At 47.4% G+C, this 18,963-nt stretch overlaps 1 protein-coding gene across 1 annotated transcript in view; it reads left to right on the top strand.

The window, feature by feature from the left end:
• The window catches only part of LOC121045675 (CUB domain-containing protein 2), a 90,771-nt gene extending 82,121 nt beyond the window's left edge, over positions 1–8,650 (top strand). The window contains exons 11-12 of the mRNA XM_040498771.2: positions 293–410; positions 8,529–8,650. Of these exons, the coding sequence (XP_040354705.1) occupies positions 293–410; positions 8,529–8,641 (231 nt within the window). The 3' untranslated portion in view covers positions 8,642–8,650. The remainder of the gene's footprint in view (positions 1–292; positions 411–8,528) is intronic.
• The last annotated feature ends 10,313 nt before the right edge of the window (positions 8,651–18,963 follow it).

Genomic DNA, 18,963 nt, shown 5'->3' with positions numbered 1-18,963 from the left:
TGAAACAATACACCCGACTAATATTGCTCTCTCTCCCTCTCAACTATAGTCAATTACAGGTTAATAATAGTTGGCGAGGAAAAGGATGGCTGGGGGAAGGAAGCAGACGGAATGCTGGAGAGGAGAGGAAGACCGCTCCTCTCCAGCATTTTGTCTGCTTCCTCCTCCCCAGCCTTCCTTTCCCTCGCCAACTTTTCTCTCGGTTTTGTTTTATACTTTTTTTTTTTTTTACTTTTTGCGCATGCGCGTGAAAGTCTAACCTGGGCGGTTTCGCTACAAACGGGATTCGCAGGTGATGGCGATCCTGACCAAGCCCGAGTCGAGAGCCTTCCTGTCCAGCGAAGACTCCCTCTCCCTTCGCATATGTGGCGGAGTCATGAAGTTCGCCTACATGTCGGTTCCGGGAGCGGGTGAGTTGAGTCCGGTATTGTGGCCCTGGTCCAGAGTCCATTCCTTCATTTATAGGAGGGCTCAGGAGCCGAGGCAGCAACGCCGTTTCCCTCTTCCGCCCAGCCGGCCTTGGCCTGCAAACGCAAATAAATGCAAATGCAAATACAAGTACAAATTCTCAACTGTTTCCATTTTTCTGAATTTTTAATCTTTAATAATAAAATAAAATATATCTTTAAGGAACCGACCGATCCCCTTCAACTTTCTATCAATTTTGGAGCAAATTGTCTCGAAAAATATTTCGCATTATACTCAATTTATCACTTCCAGCAAGAATTTCGCATTCAGTAGAAAAAATTTGTTTTAGAAACTTCAAAAGCTTTTGTCAAACACATACTTGAAAAAAAAAACATTTTTCAGAAGGGTGAACGCAATTTCATCGTTTTTTTTTTATTTTTTAGGATTTGTACGTTTGGAAGATTTTCATAAGGAATGCTTTGGAAGTCACTGATATTCCCTGTCCATTATATCCGCATACGGATACCACTAGACAAGCGTCTAAAATACAGTGAAACAAAATACCACCAGGAGTCATTGCAACTGCCTTACTCATTCTGGGATCCCATTTGAGGCATTCTGGTTTGCGAGGGAGTATTTGATAGACCAGTTCTGGGGTTCTTTCTTTTTTTCTTTTTTCTTTTTTTTTCTTTGATGAGAAAGTATTACTTAAGATGATTCACATATACAGGATAATACTAACCAAATCCACCGAAATATATTTTTTTTTAAAGTAGCATATCTACAATTTATTTATCAAAGCTGTGTGTTGGGCTAGTTGGTATTGGTCTTGGGTTGCCAAAGGCATGGTAGCGCTTTTTTGGACGAGGACAAAAGAAAGAAAGACAAGACAGACACGAGCGCTGACTGCAACTATTTAATCAACATGGAAATGAGGCATATATACACGCTTCGATCCTATCAATCAACCAACCCCAGGCCTAGCCGCCACCTGCATAAACTGCACTTCCTTATCGAAAAGGTCGATAGATGCAACGCTGACACACCCCAGTCCTGCCCTTTTTATTTCGTCTGCTTCAATAATCTCCCTAACAGTTCTATTTTTATGTTTAGCAAGTACGGAACATGAGTCAAACAAAGGTTTGCATCCGCAGTCATGGCAGTGCACTGAAAGATGGCCATCCCGATAGTTTTTTACGTTCAGACTATGTTCTCGGAGCCTATCGTTCAGGCATCTCCCAGTCTGACCAACATACTTCTTACCGCATGTTAAGGGAATCTGATATACCACACCCTCAACACAAACGACAAACGGATTTCTGTGCTTAATCACACAACCCAGCGAGGCTTTCCGGAAAGGGTTCGTCAAATGACTAAGCCTGGCTAGCTTCTCTGGCGCAGAAAAGACCACCTTAGTGTTTATGCGGCTTGCTATTTTCTTTAGGTTATGCGCCGTCTTGTGCATATAAGGCACGACTGCAATCCTTTGTTTACTCCTGGCCTCTTCTGGACGGGTGTTGCCCTTAGCTCGAAGCCTCTTAAGGATCACCTCGGCTACCGACACCAGTACAGCCTCCGGGTAGCCAGCCGCCAACAGACGTTCAGACTGCTCCTGGACACTCAAATGTGCCACGTGGTGACATGACTTATGAAGGGCGTTCTTGAAGCACAAATTAACAATCCCTCTCTTAACCAGTTTTGAGTGGGACGAATTAAAAGGCAGCAGGGGCTTGTTGGCTCTAGGTTGATACATCCAACATACATGATTCTCGACGAAAGTAAGCCTGATGTCGAGGAAACGGATGACACCATCTACGGGCACTTCATGTGTAAGTTTCAGGGGATGAAGGGCATCACTAAACATAGTTAAAAGACTATCCACCACCGAATGGAAATGTGTCGAGTCGCAGTTAAGAAATACTAAAAAATCATCAACAAATCTAAAACACTTCCTTACGTTAAAATCGCTCAGGCAGTCCGAAAGGACTCTGTCATGATACGCTAAAAAAATGTCACTTAAAATGGGCGCTAAACATGAGCCGATACAAATACCTTCCTTTTGAAGGTACGTGTCTTTGTTCCATTCCGCGAAAGTAGACTTAAGATAAAACGAGAGTAGATCTAAAAAGTCATCCACCGTCACGCCCACAGCGTTTTGAAAAGCCACAACCCCATACCCCTGAATACAATCCTCAACGCAACTTCGTAATTTGTCATGAGGTAAGGAGTAATAAAGATCTTTAATGTCCAATGAACATGCTAAAAAACCTACGTCAGCGTTCATCTTCAAAAAATCCACCACTTCGTCAGAGCTCCTGACTAAAAACGGGTCGTCAATGGTAAGGATCTTTAGTTTATCTTGCAACCACAAGGCAATCGACTTTTGCCAAGTGCCATGCTCAGAGACTATGACCCTCAAAGGCCAGTCTTCCTTATGTGTTTTCACACTGAACATAATCTGTAAACAACCACTTCTGCTATTTTCAACGCTTTTAGCCAAGCGGGTCAGGTTTAACCTATTACAAAGACGCTTCCCCTCTCCCTTCAGTTTTTTCAGAGGCACATCCTGCCGTAGATTGAACACGGAGGTGATAGCCTCGAGGGCTTTCCCTCCGAATTCCCCCTCCGTTAAAACAACAAAACCCCCTTCTTTATCAGCGGGAAGGACCGACAAGTGCCGTTCCCTTAACAAAGTACATCGGGCCCTTTTAAATGTTCTTCGTTGGATCCTTGCTTCATCGCTTCACTCCTTGCCAACGCCGCCTGTATGGCTCGCACGCTTACTTTTTGCATACGCTGTAAGCACTTGCCCGAAGAAATTATGCGGCTGTTTGGCGGGTTCCTTCCGTCGGCCGGTCATGGAACAAGAATTCTGAAGGTCCTGAGATCTGAATGGCGACGGCAAGTGCGTCTCTACAAGGATCTGCTGTGCTCCATTCTTCGGGACCCTGGCAAGCCGGATTCGGACAGCCGACGACTGCGGGAGTTCTTCGGCATCGTGGACCGGTGCACGGAATTCATCTGGCAGCAGTCGCTGACACGTCTTAGAGGCTGCATACCCAAGAAACGTCCAGTGGTTACTTGCAACGTCAGGACTGTAAGTGATGTGCAGCTCCCTGAGGAAGCTAGACGGGTACTTGCTTTAGGGCCTAAGTTTGCCGTTGAACCGGTTATGAGTGCTCCGGAACTTCTAGGGCTTGTCCGGGATGTCTCTAGGTGCGCTCCAGAGGACGAAATTAAGAGATGCATATCTGAGGGTGTGGATGCGTTACCCCGTAAAAAACCGGCACCGTCCCGTCTGCCAGTTAGACGTGTCGTCTCTTTGTTAAGGGAACGGCACTTGTCGGTCCTTCCCGCTGATAAAGAAGGGGGTTTTGTTGTTTTAACGGAGGGGGAATTCGGAGGGAAAGCCCTCGAGGCTATCACCTCCGTGTTCAATCTACGGCAGGATGTGCCTCTGAAAAAACTGAAGGGAGAGGGGAAGCGTCTTTGTAATAGGTTAAACCTGACCCGCTTGGCTAAAAGCGTTGAAAATAGCAGAAGTGGTTGTTTACAGATTATGTTCAGTGTGAAAACACATAAGGAAGACTGGCCTTTGAGGGTCATAGTCTCTGAGCATGGCACTTGGCAAAAGTCGATTGCCTTGTGGTTGCAAGATAAACTAAAGATCCTTACCATTGACGACCCGTTTTTAGTCAGGAGCTCTGACGAAGTGGTGGATTTTTTGAAGATGAACGCTGACGTAGGTTTTTTAGCATGTTCATTGGACATTAAAGATCTTTATTACTCCTTACCTCATGACAAATTACGAAGTTGCGTTGAGGATTGTATTCAGGAGTATGGGGTTGTGGCTTTTCAAAACGCTGTGGGCGTGACGGTGGATGACTTTTTAGATCTACTCTCGTTTTATCTTAAGTCTACTTTCGCGGAATGGAACAAAGACACGTACCTTCAAAAGGAAGGTATTTGTATCGGCTCATGTTTAGCGCCCATTTTAAGTGACATTTTTTTAGCGTATCATGACAGAGTCCTTTCGGACTGCCTGAGCGATTTTAACGTAAGGAAGTGTTTTAGATTTGTTGATGATTTTTTAGTATTTCTTAACTGCGACTCGACACATTTCCATTCGGTGGTGGATAGTCTTTTAACTATGTTTAGTGATGCCCTTCATCCCCTGAAACTTACACATGAAGTGCCCGTAGATGGTGTCATCCGTTTCCTCGACATCAGGCTTACTTTCGTCGAGAATCATGTATGTTGGATGTATCAACCTAGAGCCAACAAGCCCCTGCTGCCTTTTAATTCGTCCCACTCAAAACTGGTTAAGAGAGGGATTGTTAATTTGTGCTTCAAGAACGCCCTTCATAAGTCATGTCACCACGTGGCACATTTGAGTGTCCAGGAGCAGTCTGAACGTCTGTTGGCGGCTGGCTACCCGGAGGCTGTACTGGTGTCGGTAGCCGAGGTGATCCTTAAGAGGCTTCGAGCTAAGGGCAACACCCGTCCAGAAGAGGCCAGGAGTAAACAAAGGATTGCAGTCGTGCCTTATATGCACAAGACGGCGCATAACCTAAAGAAAATAGCAAGCCGCATAAACACTAAGGTGGTCTTTTCTGCGCCAGAGAAGCTAGCCAGGCTTAGTCATTTGACGAACCCTTTCCGGAAAGCCTCGCTGGGTTGTGTGATTAAGCACAGAAATCCGTTTGCCGTTTGTGTTGAGGGTGTGGTATATCAGATTCCCTTAACATGCGGTAAGAAGTATGTTGGTCAGACTGGGAGATGCCTGAACGATAGGCTCCGAGAACATAGTCTGAACGTAAAAAACTATCGGGATGGCCATCTTTCAGTGCACTGCCATGACTGCGGATGCAAACCTTTGTTTGACTCATGTTCCGTACTTGCTAAACATAAAAATAGAACTGTTAGGGAGATTATTGAAGCAGACGAAATAAAAAGGGCAGGACTGGGGTGTGTCAGCGTTGCATCTATCGACCTTTTCGATAAGGAAGTGCAGTTCATGCAGGTGGCGGCTAGGCCTGGGGTTGGTTGATTGATAGGATCGAAGCGTGTATATATGCCTCATTTCCATGTTGATTAAATAGTTGCAGTCAGCGCTCGTGTCTGTCTTGTCTTTCTTTCTTTTGTCCTCGTCCAAAAAAGCGCTACCATGCCTTTGGCAACCCAAGTACAATTTATTGTTTTTACTTTGGAAGTCTTTTTTGTCAATTAATTACTTTACACTAAAAAATATTTCGAATGGGTCGCGCTGACGTTATAGGTGCCTTTTTGGAAGTGCAACCCGAGAGAATACTCATGTCAGAACGACAAGGTACGTTCGCGAGCCTGTGACGTTTATAGCTCTGCTAACTGAGGCTTCACGGCTACCATCTTGAATTTGTTTGTGCCTATTTCCTTTTTTTATTTATTTCAAATCAAATGAAGATGCTTACGAAAAACTATAGCTTGGTAACCCTCGTAATATTCTCTGTTGACATCTCAAAACGTATCGTCGTCATGAAATCATTATTAAACGAGCGATCCAAAAACGCAAAAATCGCTTTTTATACGAAGTTGCTATATCTTTATTAAACCACAAACGAGGCTTTGTTTCTACGGCACTTCGTTGCGGACATACGTCGAAATAGGATGCTAGCAGAGCTTGTATTTATGAAGGCCATATTCTGCTGATTAAACCGACCCTCTTCAAAAGTCCGAGCCAACGCCTGTCCGCCATTGTTTAATCGCATGCAATCAGCATGTATTGGTCACGAGTGTGACGTCATCGTTCGGCGAGGACACGGATCCAATCACGCGTTTCGTGAGCTAGCAATGGCGGCCACCAAGGTTGCTTCATGGACTTTTGAGAAGGGTCTAGCGCGACGAACCCTGTAGCGGCAACCTATATAAGCACCAAATGAACGCTCAGTTTCATTCGATAAAGAGGCTTCGTTTCTTAAGTTTTGGGGTCATTATGTTCTGCGTTATATTCGTAAAAAATAAAAACGTGCAGGGCTACACGTTTGTTTTCGAAAATATCGTGTTCAGGAGAACCCCGTGCTGCGGGCGCCAAGTGCGCCCGTCGCTCTTCGACCGGAGGCGATCATACACCCCGCACAGAACACTGAACCGAGGCTCGACGAAGCGCTCTTCGAAGTACTTGTTGGCCAAAGCAAACATTTCGCTAAATTACCCAAGGGCCAAAGAGAATGCTAAGAACGTAGTTGCACGCGCTGCAGGCGCTCGCCTTCCCTGTATAAAAAATTCGAAGTAAATAATCAAAATAAGGTGCAAAGTGTAGTTTGTTTTAGATTTTTGCTTTCGAACAGTTACTCCTGCACTCGCCAGGACGTGTGCATACTTTTTCGGCATATCTTTAGTTTATTGATTGATTTATCGATTTGATTCGATAGACAAATTAGATTAGATTTGGTTGATTGATTGTTGATTGATTGATTGATTGATTGATTGATTTGTTGATTGATTGATTGATTTTATTAAGTGCCTGCTAAGAGGCCTGGGCGGCAGTGCACTTGTTGCTTGGTAATTCGACAAAAGGCCTATTGCGAGACATTCTAAAGACACGACTGCCTCATAACTGTCTTGCGACCGATGGCACGCGCATGCTCGCGGTTTACCTCACTCTAACCCGGTTTCGATGGGTCGACCGAAATTTTTAAAGGTAAGGGGGAGGGGGTGCTACCTGAAACAAACGCTGCCGCATTTTAAAGTGCTTAAAGGTAGCATGCAATTAATTTTGGGCTGGGATAAATTGGGGTTTTACAAATCGCATATCATTTGCTAAGCCAAAAGGAAACTACACGAGGGTAAAAATAAGTAAAAAGCCTGCCTTTCGGTCCTAAAATTTGAAGATATTGCAGATTATTTCTTACCTCCTATTCTTCGAAAGCTATCAGCCTTCTCACTTTGACTCACCCGCGGTGCCCAACCACGGCAGCCGAACCCAGCTCACGCATTGGACACGAGCACTGCGTCACTCGGGCGTATGCGCTCTTTAGTACGTCGACGAATATTTGGATTCGCGTTCGTGGTCATATGCCGTGACGGCATTGATCATCACTTAGGAATGACAAGTTCATTGTGTGTCTAGGAAGCACGTTGGAAGCTTGGCATCATCGCATGCGGTGCTCAAGCACGTCACGACCACGTAGTTTCTCATTTCGCTTTTGAGTTGAAGACTAAAACTATACTTGAATAATCTTTATGAAAACTTTTAGCAGGCACTAATGAGCATATCCACGTCTGCGTACCACGATCCTTATTTGTATATTTTTTTATTTAAAGCGTATCCGCTGCAGGGTTTATTAGATAATATTTGAAATTTCGAAATGATGCATAGATTATGTGCGGCCGCCATTAGTTGTCATGCACTGTGAGCGCGCATTCCACGTGAGTGCTGCGTCAGTGCTCGAAGCGAACTCGGAACCAATCGCGGGCTTCACGCCGGAGGCGATGAGATCAAGTTATGGAGTCTACGCGCATAATTCATGCATCATTTCACAATTCCGGAAAGGATTCAATAAACCTTAAAAAAAAAAAAGGAATAATTTAGGCAGCCGATAGTCGCTTGCGCCACGCTCGCGTCACTCGACAATCGCGATGGCGTCAAAATTATGATATCTCGTTAGCATACGTGGGTGACTAAAGGCCCGTTCAGACACTTACGACTTCTTAAGACCGAGTGCCTTGGAACATCTTAATACTTTTTACGACGAGAGGACTCACTGGCGCCATCTCTCGGGTAGTAGTGGAAACTTGGCGGTTCCGTAATTTTTTTTTTTTTTAATATTTCTGTCGCGCATTATTTTTTCGTGACTCGAACAACTTTTGTCAACGTTATAAACGACCATTTCTCAGAGGCAGAACTCACATTTGACCTCGGGAAATCCCGCAAAACCTTCACTCTAGTGAAATGCAGTTCCAGGGTCACCGCATAGATGGCGCCAGCGTGCTCTCTCGTCCTAAGAGATATTAAGAGGTTCTAAGCAGTCACAACTGTGTGAACGGGCCTTAAAGCTTTATGACTCAGATCATCAACTAGGTCCAACGTTGGCTGAGACCATCACCCTTTTCCGCAATTCAAATCGTCACTGTTTTTGCAGACTGTACCTCCACCAAGCTCGAGGCTCCTGCGGAAATTGCCCGCAACATAGACCCGAAGGAACAAAGTGACTCTGCAATTGTTTGGGAAGAGATTGACCAGATTCCGAACTAGGGGCTCAACAAAGTTGTCCCGTCCCCTATGGGCAGGATCTCCATTGCTCCCATCACGAGGTGCAGCAGAAAGGTTTACACCAATAAAGTGTTTTAGAACCATTCGAAAGAGCGGTACAACATTTATTCTTTAACGCTCTCTCACGGTCGATCTGAAAATATTGCAAAGTGGCGTACGCAGAAGACGCCATAAAAATGCAGTCTATCAAGTGTACACAGGCTCTTGGAAGTGAGTATTCGATCAGCTTTACGCTTGCCAGCTTGTTGGTGTTGTTTTGCGCACCCCACTTTGCAGTATTTTCAGACCGATCGTAACAGGGCGTATTTTTGAAGGGGTCTAATACAGGCTTCTATACTCGCCCGCTGTTTGCACCTGCTTGGACTGATCGTGCTTGCTTCGACCCGTTTACTATTGGATCTATATGGCTCCTCCCACTCATTGGCTTTATACCTGTATCAGGCAGTCCCTCACGGGTAATAAATAGAGGTGTGCGAATTGTGAAATTTCAAGTCGAATCGAATTCAAATCGAGTTCAAATATTACCGATTCTGGTCGCGGCGCCTCTCGCGACCAGAATCGAATATTTCTCGTTCGCATTACGACTGTCATAATCATAATCATAATCATCTTTATTTGCTCAGGAGAGCCGCGGCACCGCAGAAAGGCAACAGCCCGTACCAAGGAGGCCCGCGGTGCCGCGTCTAGTGAAGAGGATTATGTGATGATGTAATATACAAGATGAAAGTTCTGATGATTAGGATATGTGTGTTAGGCCTAACAGCATTCTTCGCGGTTGTGGTCTTCGCGGTGCTGCCGTTGGCTGCTTACTTCTAGCAGGCCGGTCTCAAGCACCTGGAGTGGGCTCCTCGCGTGTCCGACTTGCATAGTAGCCGGCCGAATTACCGGCGACGCAGAAAATTCATCACCCCCGCGGGTAGGCTCCAGGGGTTGGCGCCAGTGTTGGCCGAGCGGCGGTCTTTACGAAAGCGGGCCTTGGAGTCTTTCAGCTTGCGGTCCAGCTTGCAACTGAGCAGCCTGAGCACCATGTCGATCGAGGACATGGTCTGTGCCAGTGGTCCGGCTGGCTTTCGGACGATCGAAAAGACACGTCTTACGCCCAGTTGGCTTCTTCTTCCTTTCCTCGGTCATTACGCTTTTTTACGTTGCTAGCGTATACGCTAAGCTGGCAGAATTTCATTGGTGGATATAAACTTATGAAAGAGAATAACGAGAACAAAAAAAAGCGACAAGAAAAGCCTTCTTATCGTTTTAATAAGACACTGAAAGCGCAAGCCGCCTCTTTTGATTATTTTAACTTTTTTTTTCTATGGTTCGTTTCAGGTTATGTTTAGACCAACGTTACTAAAAGACTCAGTTGGGAAACTCACCTTTGAAACCTGGATCGTTGGCGTCTACCGAGACCGAACTAAATACGATAACTGCGCCGCCATTTAGCAACGAGTCAGAACTGCGAAATGACCCTGGGAGATGGTGCCAACGGCCCTTGCCAACTAAAGCCCCTTGATAAAGGCGTTTTGTACAAGTACCGCCAACCATTGTTGTGGAAACGCGCGAGACACGTGCCACGAGCGAACGCTCCGCCGCCATTCGCTTCCAAGGGCCGCTCATTTCAGTGCTGCGCCGCCATTTGCTTCCAAGGGCCGCTCCAGACACGAGCCACGTGCGCTCGCGCATTTGACGCTACTTGCAAGACAAACGGAAACATATCGAGGGGCTTTATTGCCAACACACTCTAGAAAAGAAAGCCGTAGCGCTCTTTCTCGTGACGTCGCAAAGGAAGGCCATCGGGGGCGCGCGACGAAGCGAAAGCAACGCGCGTGGATCGACCGTCGCAAGGCGCTTTTAGTCACATAAGCGTGTCTTATTAGCTAAAATGAAAGCTGCACATAGCAACGGGTCTAGAAAACATTTCTTTTACACGGGCAAAATATTACACCGCTAAATAATCGGTACGAATGGGCACCAGGTACGCGTGTTTAAGTCGAAAACACTGAGCCACGCAATTATTGCTGCAGGAATGCATATTTCACACAAATTCTTCGACAAAATGGCGAGACACGCAGTGATTGGACACACCAAAACAGGTCAAAGTTAAAGGGATTGTCCGGTCAAATTTTGTATTCGAGAAAACAATTGAATATCATTGTTATTGCCTCGAGACGGATCGTCCGTGCAATATCTGAATTTTATATGCCCCTCTGCGTGAGTAATTGAATTTATGCTGCTCCAATCGCATTCTAGCGTAAACACTGCTCTCGTTGGCCACATTGAAGCGCTGACGTCACAAAACACATAGCGAGCATTTTTGTCTGCCTCAGCGTGCTTCGTTTTTGTTAATGTGCTCGACTTGTTTCGTAGTTGGGTGAGATTTTTGTTGCGCGGTTGGGTGCCACAACCACCGGGCAGCACGTGCCAGCCAAGACATGACGTTCCACACTTTTCTGCAAGACGTGCAGTGTCGAGCGAAGTGGGTCGTCGCCGTGCGTAGGGACTATAGCTTCCCGTCAAGATCGAGATCCCGCTTATGCAGCAATCATCTCACAGAAGAGAGCTACGAGCTGAGCTCTAAGCGGACAGGAGGCTCGTAAGCTGAGGTGTGATGCTGTGCCAACAATATTAAACTCCGTCCATCTACTCCTCGCCCAAATCGGATCAATCAATTTGATTATGTAGTGAAACCGAAACCAAAAGCTATACTTCGTTTCAGCTTCCGTCCGAGCGCAGCCAAAGGCTGAGGGACGGTTTGCAACTTCGAGAAGAGCATTCCTACGCACCACAAAGTAGTCCGCAAAAGTAATAATTTTTTAAATAACTGTTTTGTACGTAAACATTGCACAATATTCCAGATTTGTACTGCAGAGAATGATTTGCAACTCAAAGAATTAGATATCTGAAGTTTATGATTTTATTAATATATGTAAATGCATGTTGTTCGGTAAAAACACGCACATCCTCTGGCAACACGGCTGCAGCGCTCGGTTTTTCTGAGTGATTTCGTTCCCGTAATGGCCGTATCATGTGCTTTGCTGCTTTCCTCATCGGGTCGCTTCAAAACGTCCTTTCACAAATGCACGTTTGGGCGTCCAGCGCGAGAGGTCGTGATGAATGTCTACTTTCAAATTCGGCAGGAGACACCGGCCGCGTCGTACCGCGAATGCGTTGTAAACTAGAAAAGCGTCCAGGCCACTACAATTCACTGATACGAGGCGAAATCGGGGCACCCCTTTACCTGCCGATCACATTGAACGCCGAGAAGCTGGGGGAAAGGACTGCGCCTCGAGCCCTGGTATATCCAGAAAATACAAATAAACATAAACGGCCGGGTCATCGGGCACGTTGCAATATGTACTTACTTACATCTCAAAACTGTGCCGAAATGCCGAACAGATGGAAAGCTCAGGCACAGACGCCAGCGGCCAGCCTACGTACTGACATCCCCTCTGACTAAATTTCAGAACGTGAAAGGACACTTGTTAAACCTGTAGCAGACGATACCGCTAAAGGGACCATGAAATGATTTTAAAATCGAGTTTCATCCACCGCACGTCGTAAAAAGTGTGAAAAGAAACACAAAAACACAAAAATAGGGAGCCAAAAAAATTATTTGCTATAGAACTTTTAAAAGAAAACTGGACTCTTTTGCGCCTTCCTTCCTTCGCCTGTTCACTACGATGCATCCGCGGAAATGGAGCACGTCAGCCAAATCCAGGTCGCCTATTGGGTAAGAGCCTACCTCACCAGCACCGCGATCGTAAACAATAAATAGCCGGCGAATGTTTCCTAAAAGTTTTGTTAAATAATATTCAGATCCACATTTTGTAGCATAATTAGAGATGTGTGGCGAAAATTGCCAAATTTGATAATGCTGAGAGCCAGGCGCCATCTATCGTGTGGTAAACGAAGCAACTACTGCGCGTGCGCAGTAGGGCAGGGCCGACAGTGACTTGGGTGGCGGCCAGCGACGAACGTTTATTTTCTTTGTTTTCCTTCCTCTCAAAACTCTGACTGAACGTTTATTTTTCTACGTGTTCTTCCCGCGCGTGCCGACTTCAAGCAGCAAGAAAACAGTACTTAAAACAGACCACGACGAACAAGAAAGCTGGATCCACCGACTCCGACGAAGCGTATAGGCCTAGCAGGCATTCCGACTCGGCGCTGCGTTGCTTCGTCGCAAGACCGTCTGCCTACGATCGGCTGGCGTGCTAAATGGAATATGCCCGCGCGACCCTTATGGACCCTTCCCGTATTATAGTTTGATCACTGACCTCAATTCTAGATTAAGAGGTGAGGTCAATCTCTTCCCCTTGTTTTCCGAGGCAGTGTTGACGAACACTCGTCGAAAAGGGACTCTCGTCGATTCTATCTTCTTGTTTTGTGTGATATAGAGCTGAAATAAACGCCGTATGGATTACCTTCGTAACACGGTATGTACAGTCTCCGGCAATATGAAAGACCCACTGGGAGCGCGTGGCCGAGGCGGTGGCTGGCGGGGGCGCTGCGAGCGCTCCCGGCAATTCCATTCTGCTTCGAGGGGAGGACGCTCACTCGGGGCTCAGCACAAATTGATAAGCGCGCGCTTTAGCTGAGCCCCGATTGAGCGCCTTCCCCTCGAAGCAGAATGGAACTCCCCGGAGCGCTCGCAGCGCCCCCGCCAGCCACTGCCTCGGCCACACGCTCCCAGTGGGTCTTTCATATTGCCGGAGACTGTACACTTTGTTATTGGTATGCCGTTTTTATTCTGACAGACTGCACGTCACTGTCGAGCTATAACAGTTCGTGGGAGGTATACGTACAACCCCGGTCCAACCTTTCTTTGCCGAGTGTCGCGTCAGTATCGAGTTGCAATCGTAAAAGAACGGTCCCGAAGCGCTTACAAACAGCGCGAATACAAGACTTCCAACAAGCGCGCGAGTCCGCTCCGAGTGTAAACAGGTATTTACGTGGCTCTTGCTGACACTCGTAGTTCAAACGTATCTTTTTTAACGTCGGCTCGCTCCTGCATCTCCGAGGCCGCGAAAAACGCCATCTGCGTCGCTTTGCAAACGACTGACACGGGCCGGCCCTTCTGCCAACAATGACGGGGTGGTTGACTTCTGGAGTCTTCACCGGAAGACTCGCTGCACTTCCCAACAGGTATACCGGCGTATGGGACTAGTCCCATGCTGTCGCTGTAGCGCAACATATCTGATTGAATTTCGCTCAGCTGCGATGCGGCGATGAGAGGCGCCGATTCAGGAAATACGTCGGTGACATCAGCGCAGTAAAACCTACCGGCGCACCCCAACTCGTTGCCGCTAACACTCCCATTCTCCTACTGCCGAGAGAACTTCCGGTTCCGGAAACGGCCTACGTCACGGCTTCTTTTGCGGTCAGTTGGAGAGAATGAAAAAGTCGATATTTCAATAATTTTTTGTGTAGAACTTAATAAACCGAGACGAAAACGGATGCCTGTTCGGCATTCAGTGAACATTGACGGTTTAATGTAAAAGTTATCTGGAAAAAGTAAAAAGGTCATTTCATGGACCCTTTAATACACCAGTAGCAGACGAAATACTCGGCGAGCACGGGCGGCGCGGACGACCAGCGGCGCAGCGGAGTGATACAAAAGTGCAGGCGAGATCGCGTGACCTATTGCCGGTGTGTGATTTATTTATTTATTTATTTCAATACCCTCAGGGCCCAAAGGGCATTACGGAGGGGGTGGACAAGAACAACAACAACGCAAAAACATAAAAAAGCAAAGCAAAGGCCAACAATGCACTGCTGCTAGAGAGAAGAAAAGATCAGCCTAATATGTAGTAGCAAAAATGATGCAGCTCTAAATAAATCAACTGATGATATGTTTACAAAAGATGCGGGAAGGTGGTTCCAATCGGAGGACGTAGGCCAAACCTACGTGTGGGCTCCGGCCACACGTAGGTTTGGCTGCGCTCGGACGGAAGCTGAAACGAAGTATAGGCCATCCGGAAACAATACAAGAAGTTGTATTTAGCACGCGTGCAGCCCTATTCTGTTTGACCCGTGTGTGAAAATGAGGCGTGACTACGATTCACCAAGCTCGTCCAAGTCAAGTGACGACATGCATTTGAGCGATTCGCAGTTTGTCTTCGACCCGCGGTCTTCGCCTCTGAGGGAACGACCCGCAGCCTCATCACCGATCCAGTGGATCCGCTGACATGTGTGTTATATATTGATTGTTATCGATTGAATCAGACCCAGACCCTTAGATTCAGACGGGCCGCCAACATGTGTGTGTTCCACACAGCTAGGCCTGCCTTTTTATTCACGAGGGCAAACCGCCACTAAGAGGGCGCCACTAACATGTCGATATATATAACATGCCGCCACACAAGTAACAAATGCACAAAAATAAAATGTCCGACTAGGTTTAGTACAAGAACCTTGACGGAATCTTCACAGGTCTTCCTGAGCGAGTCTGGCGGGGTTGAGCTTGTGGTGGCAGGTCTGTTGCATTCGACTGACGAGGGGAGTCGCTGGCAGTGGGCGAGGAGTCTAGAGGATAGTAGTCCTCAGCCGTCAGTCGGGGTTTCCTCGGGTCATCTTTCCGATTGGGCTTGGACTCTCTGGAGTCGATTCTCACGCGAAGGTGATGACGGTTACGTGCGTAACTCTGGCCATCTGCCGATGTCACTGGTATCTTCGTGGAGCTGGACCCACCTGTGTCACAACTGATTTTCTCCAACTTTTTCCATGCCAAAACCAAACTGGCTGTTTCTCCTGAAAAGGAGGCATCTCTTGCGCATGTTGATCAGCGTGTTTATGCTTTGCACGCTGCCTTGCTTGAAGCTGCTTGGAGAATGACTTGTGTGGATAGTGTGGCAGCAAGCTGCTTGGACAGGCTGGTAATAAAGTCCTTATTCTTCTTCCCATCAACATTTCTGCCGGAGATGGAAGGCCGTTACTTCGCGTTGCTCTGTAGGTCATCAACACTGGTGCCAAGTCCTTTCCTTCGGAGAAAGCCTTAGTCATTGTGGCCTTGATGGTTTGTATTGTCCTTTCTGCTTGTCCACTGGACCTCGGAAAGAGTGGTGACGATGGGTTGTGGACGATATCCCACTCTTTGTTGAAGCTTCTGTACTCCACAGAATCAAATGGGGGGCCTTGGTCACTGACGACTTTACTTGGTATGCCGTGGCACGCATACAGCTCCTTGAGCACTGATATAAGAGCAGATGCCGTTGTAGTAGACATTTTCTTGACTTCCACAAACTTTGAGTAATAATCTACCACAAGTAAATAAGTGGTGCCACCGTGGTGGAAGAAATCCATGGCTACTTTCTCCCATGGGCGCATTGGCAAGTCTCGGTCAAGAAGTGGTTCTCTTTGATTTGCTCTTTGGTGGCGTTGACAAACTTCACAGCTGCTGATCAGCTCCTCGATGTCCTGATTTATCCTAGGCCAGAAGACGCTTTGGGGAGCCAGGTTTTTGCATGCGACAATGCCGCGATGGGTCATGTGAAGTCTTGAGAGCACATCCTTCTTGCATGCTTCTGGCACTACTAGTCGTTCGCCATAGCAGACGAAGCCATCGGTTATGTAGAGCTCACTTCTTCTTGAGGAGAAGGGTCTGACTGACGGGTGGACCTTTGAGATTTTATTTGGCCAACCGTGTTCGATGTAGGTCGTTACACGCTTCAAGACCTCATCTGCTGCCGTGCTAGCTTGGATTTCAGCCAGCTTTGCTGCGGATGCTTGAACCAATGTGCAGACCAGGACACCATGTTCCTCGTCTACTGTCTTGATGGTCTGCGCTGGATTAGGTGCACGAGACAGTGTGTCAGCAACTGTCAAGTGTTTTCCAGGCACATGGACTAGCTTCACCGTGAAACGCTGGATACGAAGGAGCAAGCGTTGGAGTCTGGGGGAAATTTTGTAGAATTCCTTTTGGTGCAAGCCGATGAGGGGCTTGTGATCAGTCTCCACCACGACGCTTCGACCACAGATGTAGTAGTACAACTGCTCACACGCAAACACTACGGCCAACAGTTCCTTTTCTATTTGCGCGTAGCGCTGCTGTGCCGGCGTTAGTGCTGCTGATGCGTATGCCACTGTATGTCCGTCCTGCAGAAGGATGCTGCCAATTCCATATGAGCTGGCGTTGGTTGATATCACAATTGGTCGCGAAGCATTAAAGTAATGCAACACTGGAACAGTGCTCAGGTTGTCTTTGATCTCGTTGAATGCATTGGACATCTCGCGAGTCCAGTGCCATGCCACGTCGGACTTCAGGAGCTCACGCAGAGGTTGCGTCTTTGTTGAGAAGTGTGGAATAATCTTCATAAGGTATGTTAGGTATGTTGCCATTCCGAGAAATCGCCGGAGCTCTGCCTTGTCATTTGGTGGTTGTAAGGCCTGGATAGCCTTTACCTTTTCAGGATCAGGAGCAATGCCGTCTTGGGTAAGCTGGTGACCAAGGTAGGTTACTGTAGACAGTCCCAGCTTGAGCTTGTCCTTGTTTAGCTTCAGATTGTTGTTGCGTGCTATTTCAAGCACCTTTCGCAGATGGGTTGCATGGTCACTCTGCGTTCTAGAAGCTACCAAGTGTTATCTTCCTTTGTCTTGGCCCGGATTGGAAGGTCGAAAAGAAAACTAACTCACACTGGTAAAAAGACAATAAAAGGGAGATTTAATACTTGGTACGAATTGGGGTGGCCACACAGGCTGAGTTCACGTTCACTTTCGCCACACAGGCTGAGGTTCTGGTCCTCTGTCGCCACACAGGCGTTACGGCGCAGCGAGGTGCATACTGCGTTGTTCGCTGAGAGAGTCTCCTCTGCGAAGACCCCGCCCGGTAACAGCCAGCTCCGCGTAACATGATCCATGGGAGCGGCCTCGGTGCTCGGTGCCTCGCTCGGACTTCGGACGAAAGTTCTTATACGCGTGCGCGCCGCCGGATATTAGCAATATATGTGACGCTTACTTGGAAAAGTCTACATTCGGCCGTCCTGGAGCCTTAACGTCCTCGTTAAGTTTGAAGACACACGCAAATATTAACGTAATAAATGAGCACACACGCAAAGAAAAATTAGTGAACGACTTCACAGTAAACAGTCTCGCAGTCTAGCAGGCAGGGTGCGTTTTCTTGTAAGCCTTCTAGCTGCTGGGAGCTCCTCTTGCTCGTCTCCCGAATCTTCGGAGGCGACATCGTCGTCGAGATAGGACGCTGCCGACGTCGTTGACCATCCTTTTAACTGGGAGACATGTGCCGTCGTTGCGAACCGGCTCCCAGAACTTTGGTCGAGCTCTGCCACTCGGTAGGTATCTGCGGGCAGCACCTGGGTGACAACCAGGGGTCCTCGGTACTTGGGTTGTATCTTCGTTGGGTTTCCGGTATGTTGTGTTGCTCTTCTCATAAATACAACTTCTCCCACATCGTACAGCTTTGCCGGGTAGTGCCGACGATCATACGTCTGCTTGCTTCTTTCCTGTTCCTCCAGCAACCGTTGCCTTACACGTACTCGCAGCTCGCTAGGATCCTTCCATGTGGCTTCATCATTTAATACTAGCTCCTGTAGCGCAATTCCGTAGAAGCTTGGCTGGTATCCATGAAGCAGTTCGAATGGTGTCTTCCCTGTTGTCTTGTTCACAGCATTGTTCAGGCTGCACTCTGCGTGTTTGAGTTTAACGTCCCAGTCTCGGTGGTCGGGATCTTTCATGGCTGTTGTGATGACAGGCAGCACTGTTCGGTTTACTCGCTCGACTTGGCCGTTGGCCGGGGGTGACGCGAGGAGTTTAGCACGTGTTGTATGGTGCGTGTTGTGCAGAACTCTTCGAACGCTTTCGATGTTAAGCAGCTTCCTCTGTCTGTGATGATGGTTTTAGGCAGACCTCTCTCAAGTATGAATTCCTCCATCGCACACAGGACATGCTTGGCTGATGTGTCTCGGGTAGCAAAAAGTCGCACAAACTTTGTTAAGTTGTCGACGATAACCAGGAGGTGCTGATTGCGCTTCTTGCTTGGAACAAACGGTCCCATATGGTCAAGGTGCACTTTCTCGAAGGGGCGCTTGCCAGGAGGGATGGGGTTGAGGAGTCCTTCCTTTCTTCCACCAGGGACCTTGTTAAAAATGCATTCGAAGCATTGCGAGATGTGCTTGCGCACATAGTTGCGCATCCGAGGAAACCAAAAAGTTTCCTGAAGCTTTGCGACTGTTCTGTCCACCGAAAAATGCCCTAAAAGATCGTGGCACTGTACCCCTATCACTTTACGCATTGCCTTTGGCAGCACAAACTTCATTGATCTCTGTTTGTCCTGATCAACGATGTGCATGAGCTTGCCA

Source organism: Ixodes scapularis, unplaced genomic scaffold, assembly GCF_016920785.2.
Source record: "Ixodes scapularis isolate PalLabHiFi unplaced genomic scaffold, ASM1692078v2 PGA_scaffold7__128_contigs__length_106722199, whole genome shotgun sequence".
In the NCBI taxonomy this organism is placed as follows: domain Eukaryota; kingdom Metazoa; phylum Arthropoda; class Arachnida; order Ixodida; family Ixodidae; genus Ixodes; species Ixodes scapularis.
This window is presented reverse-complemented; position numbering and strand designations above follow the sequence as displayed.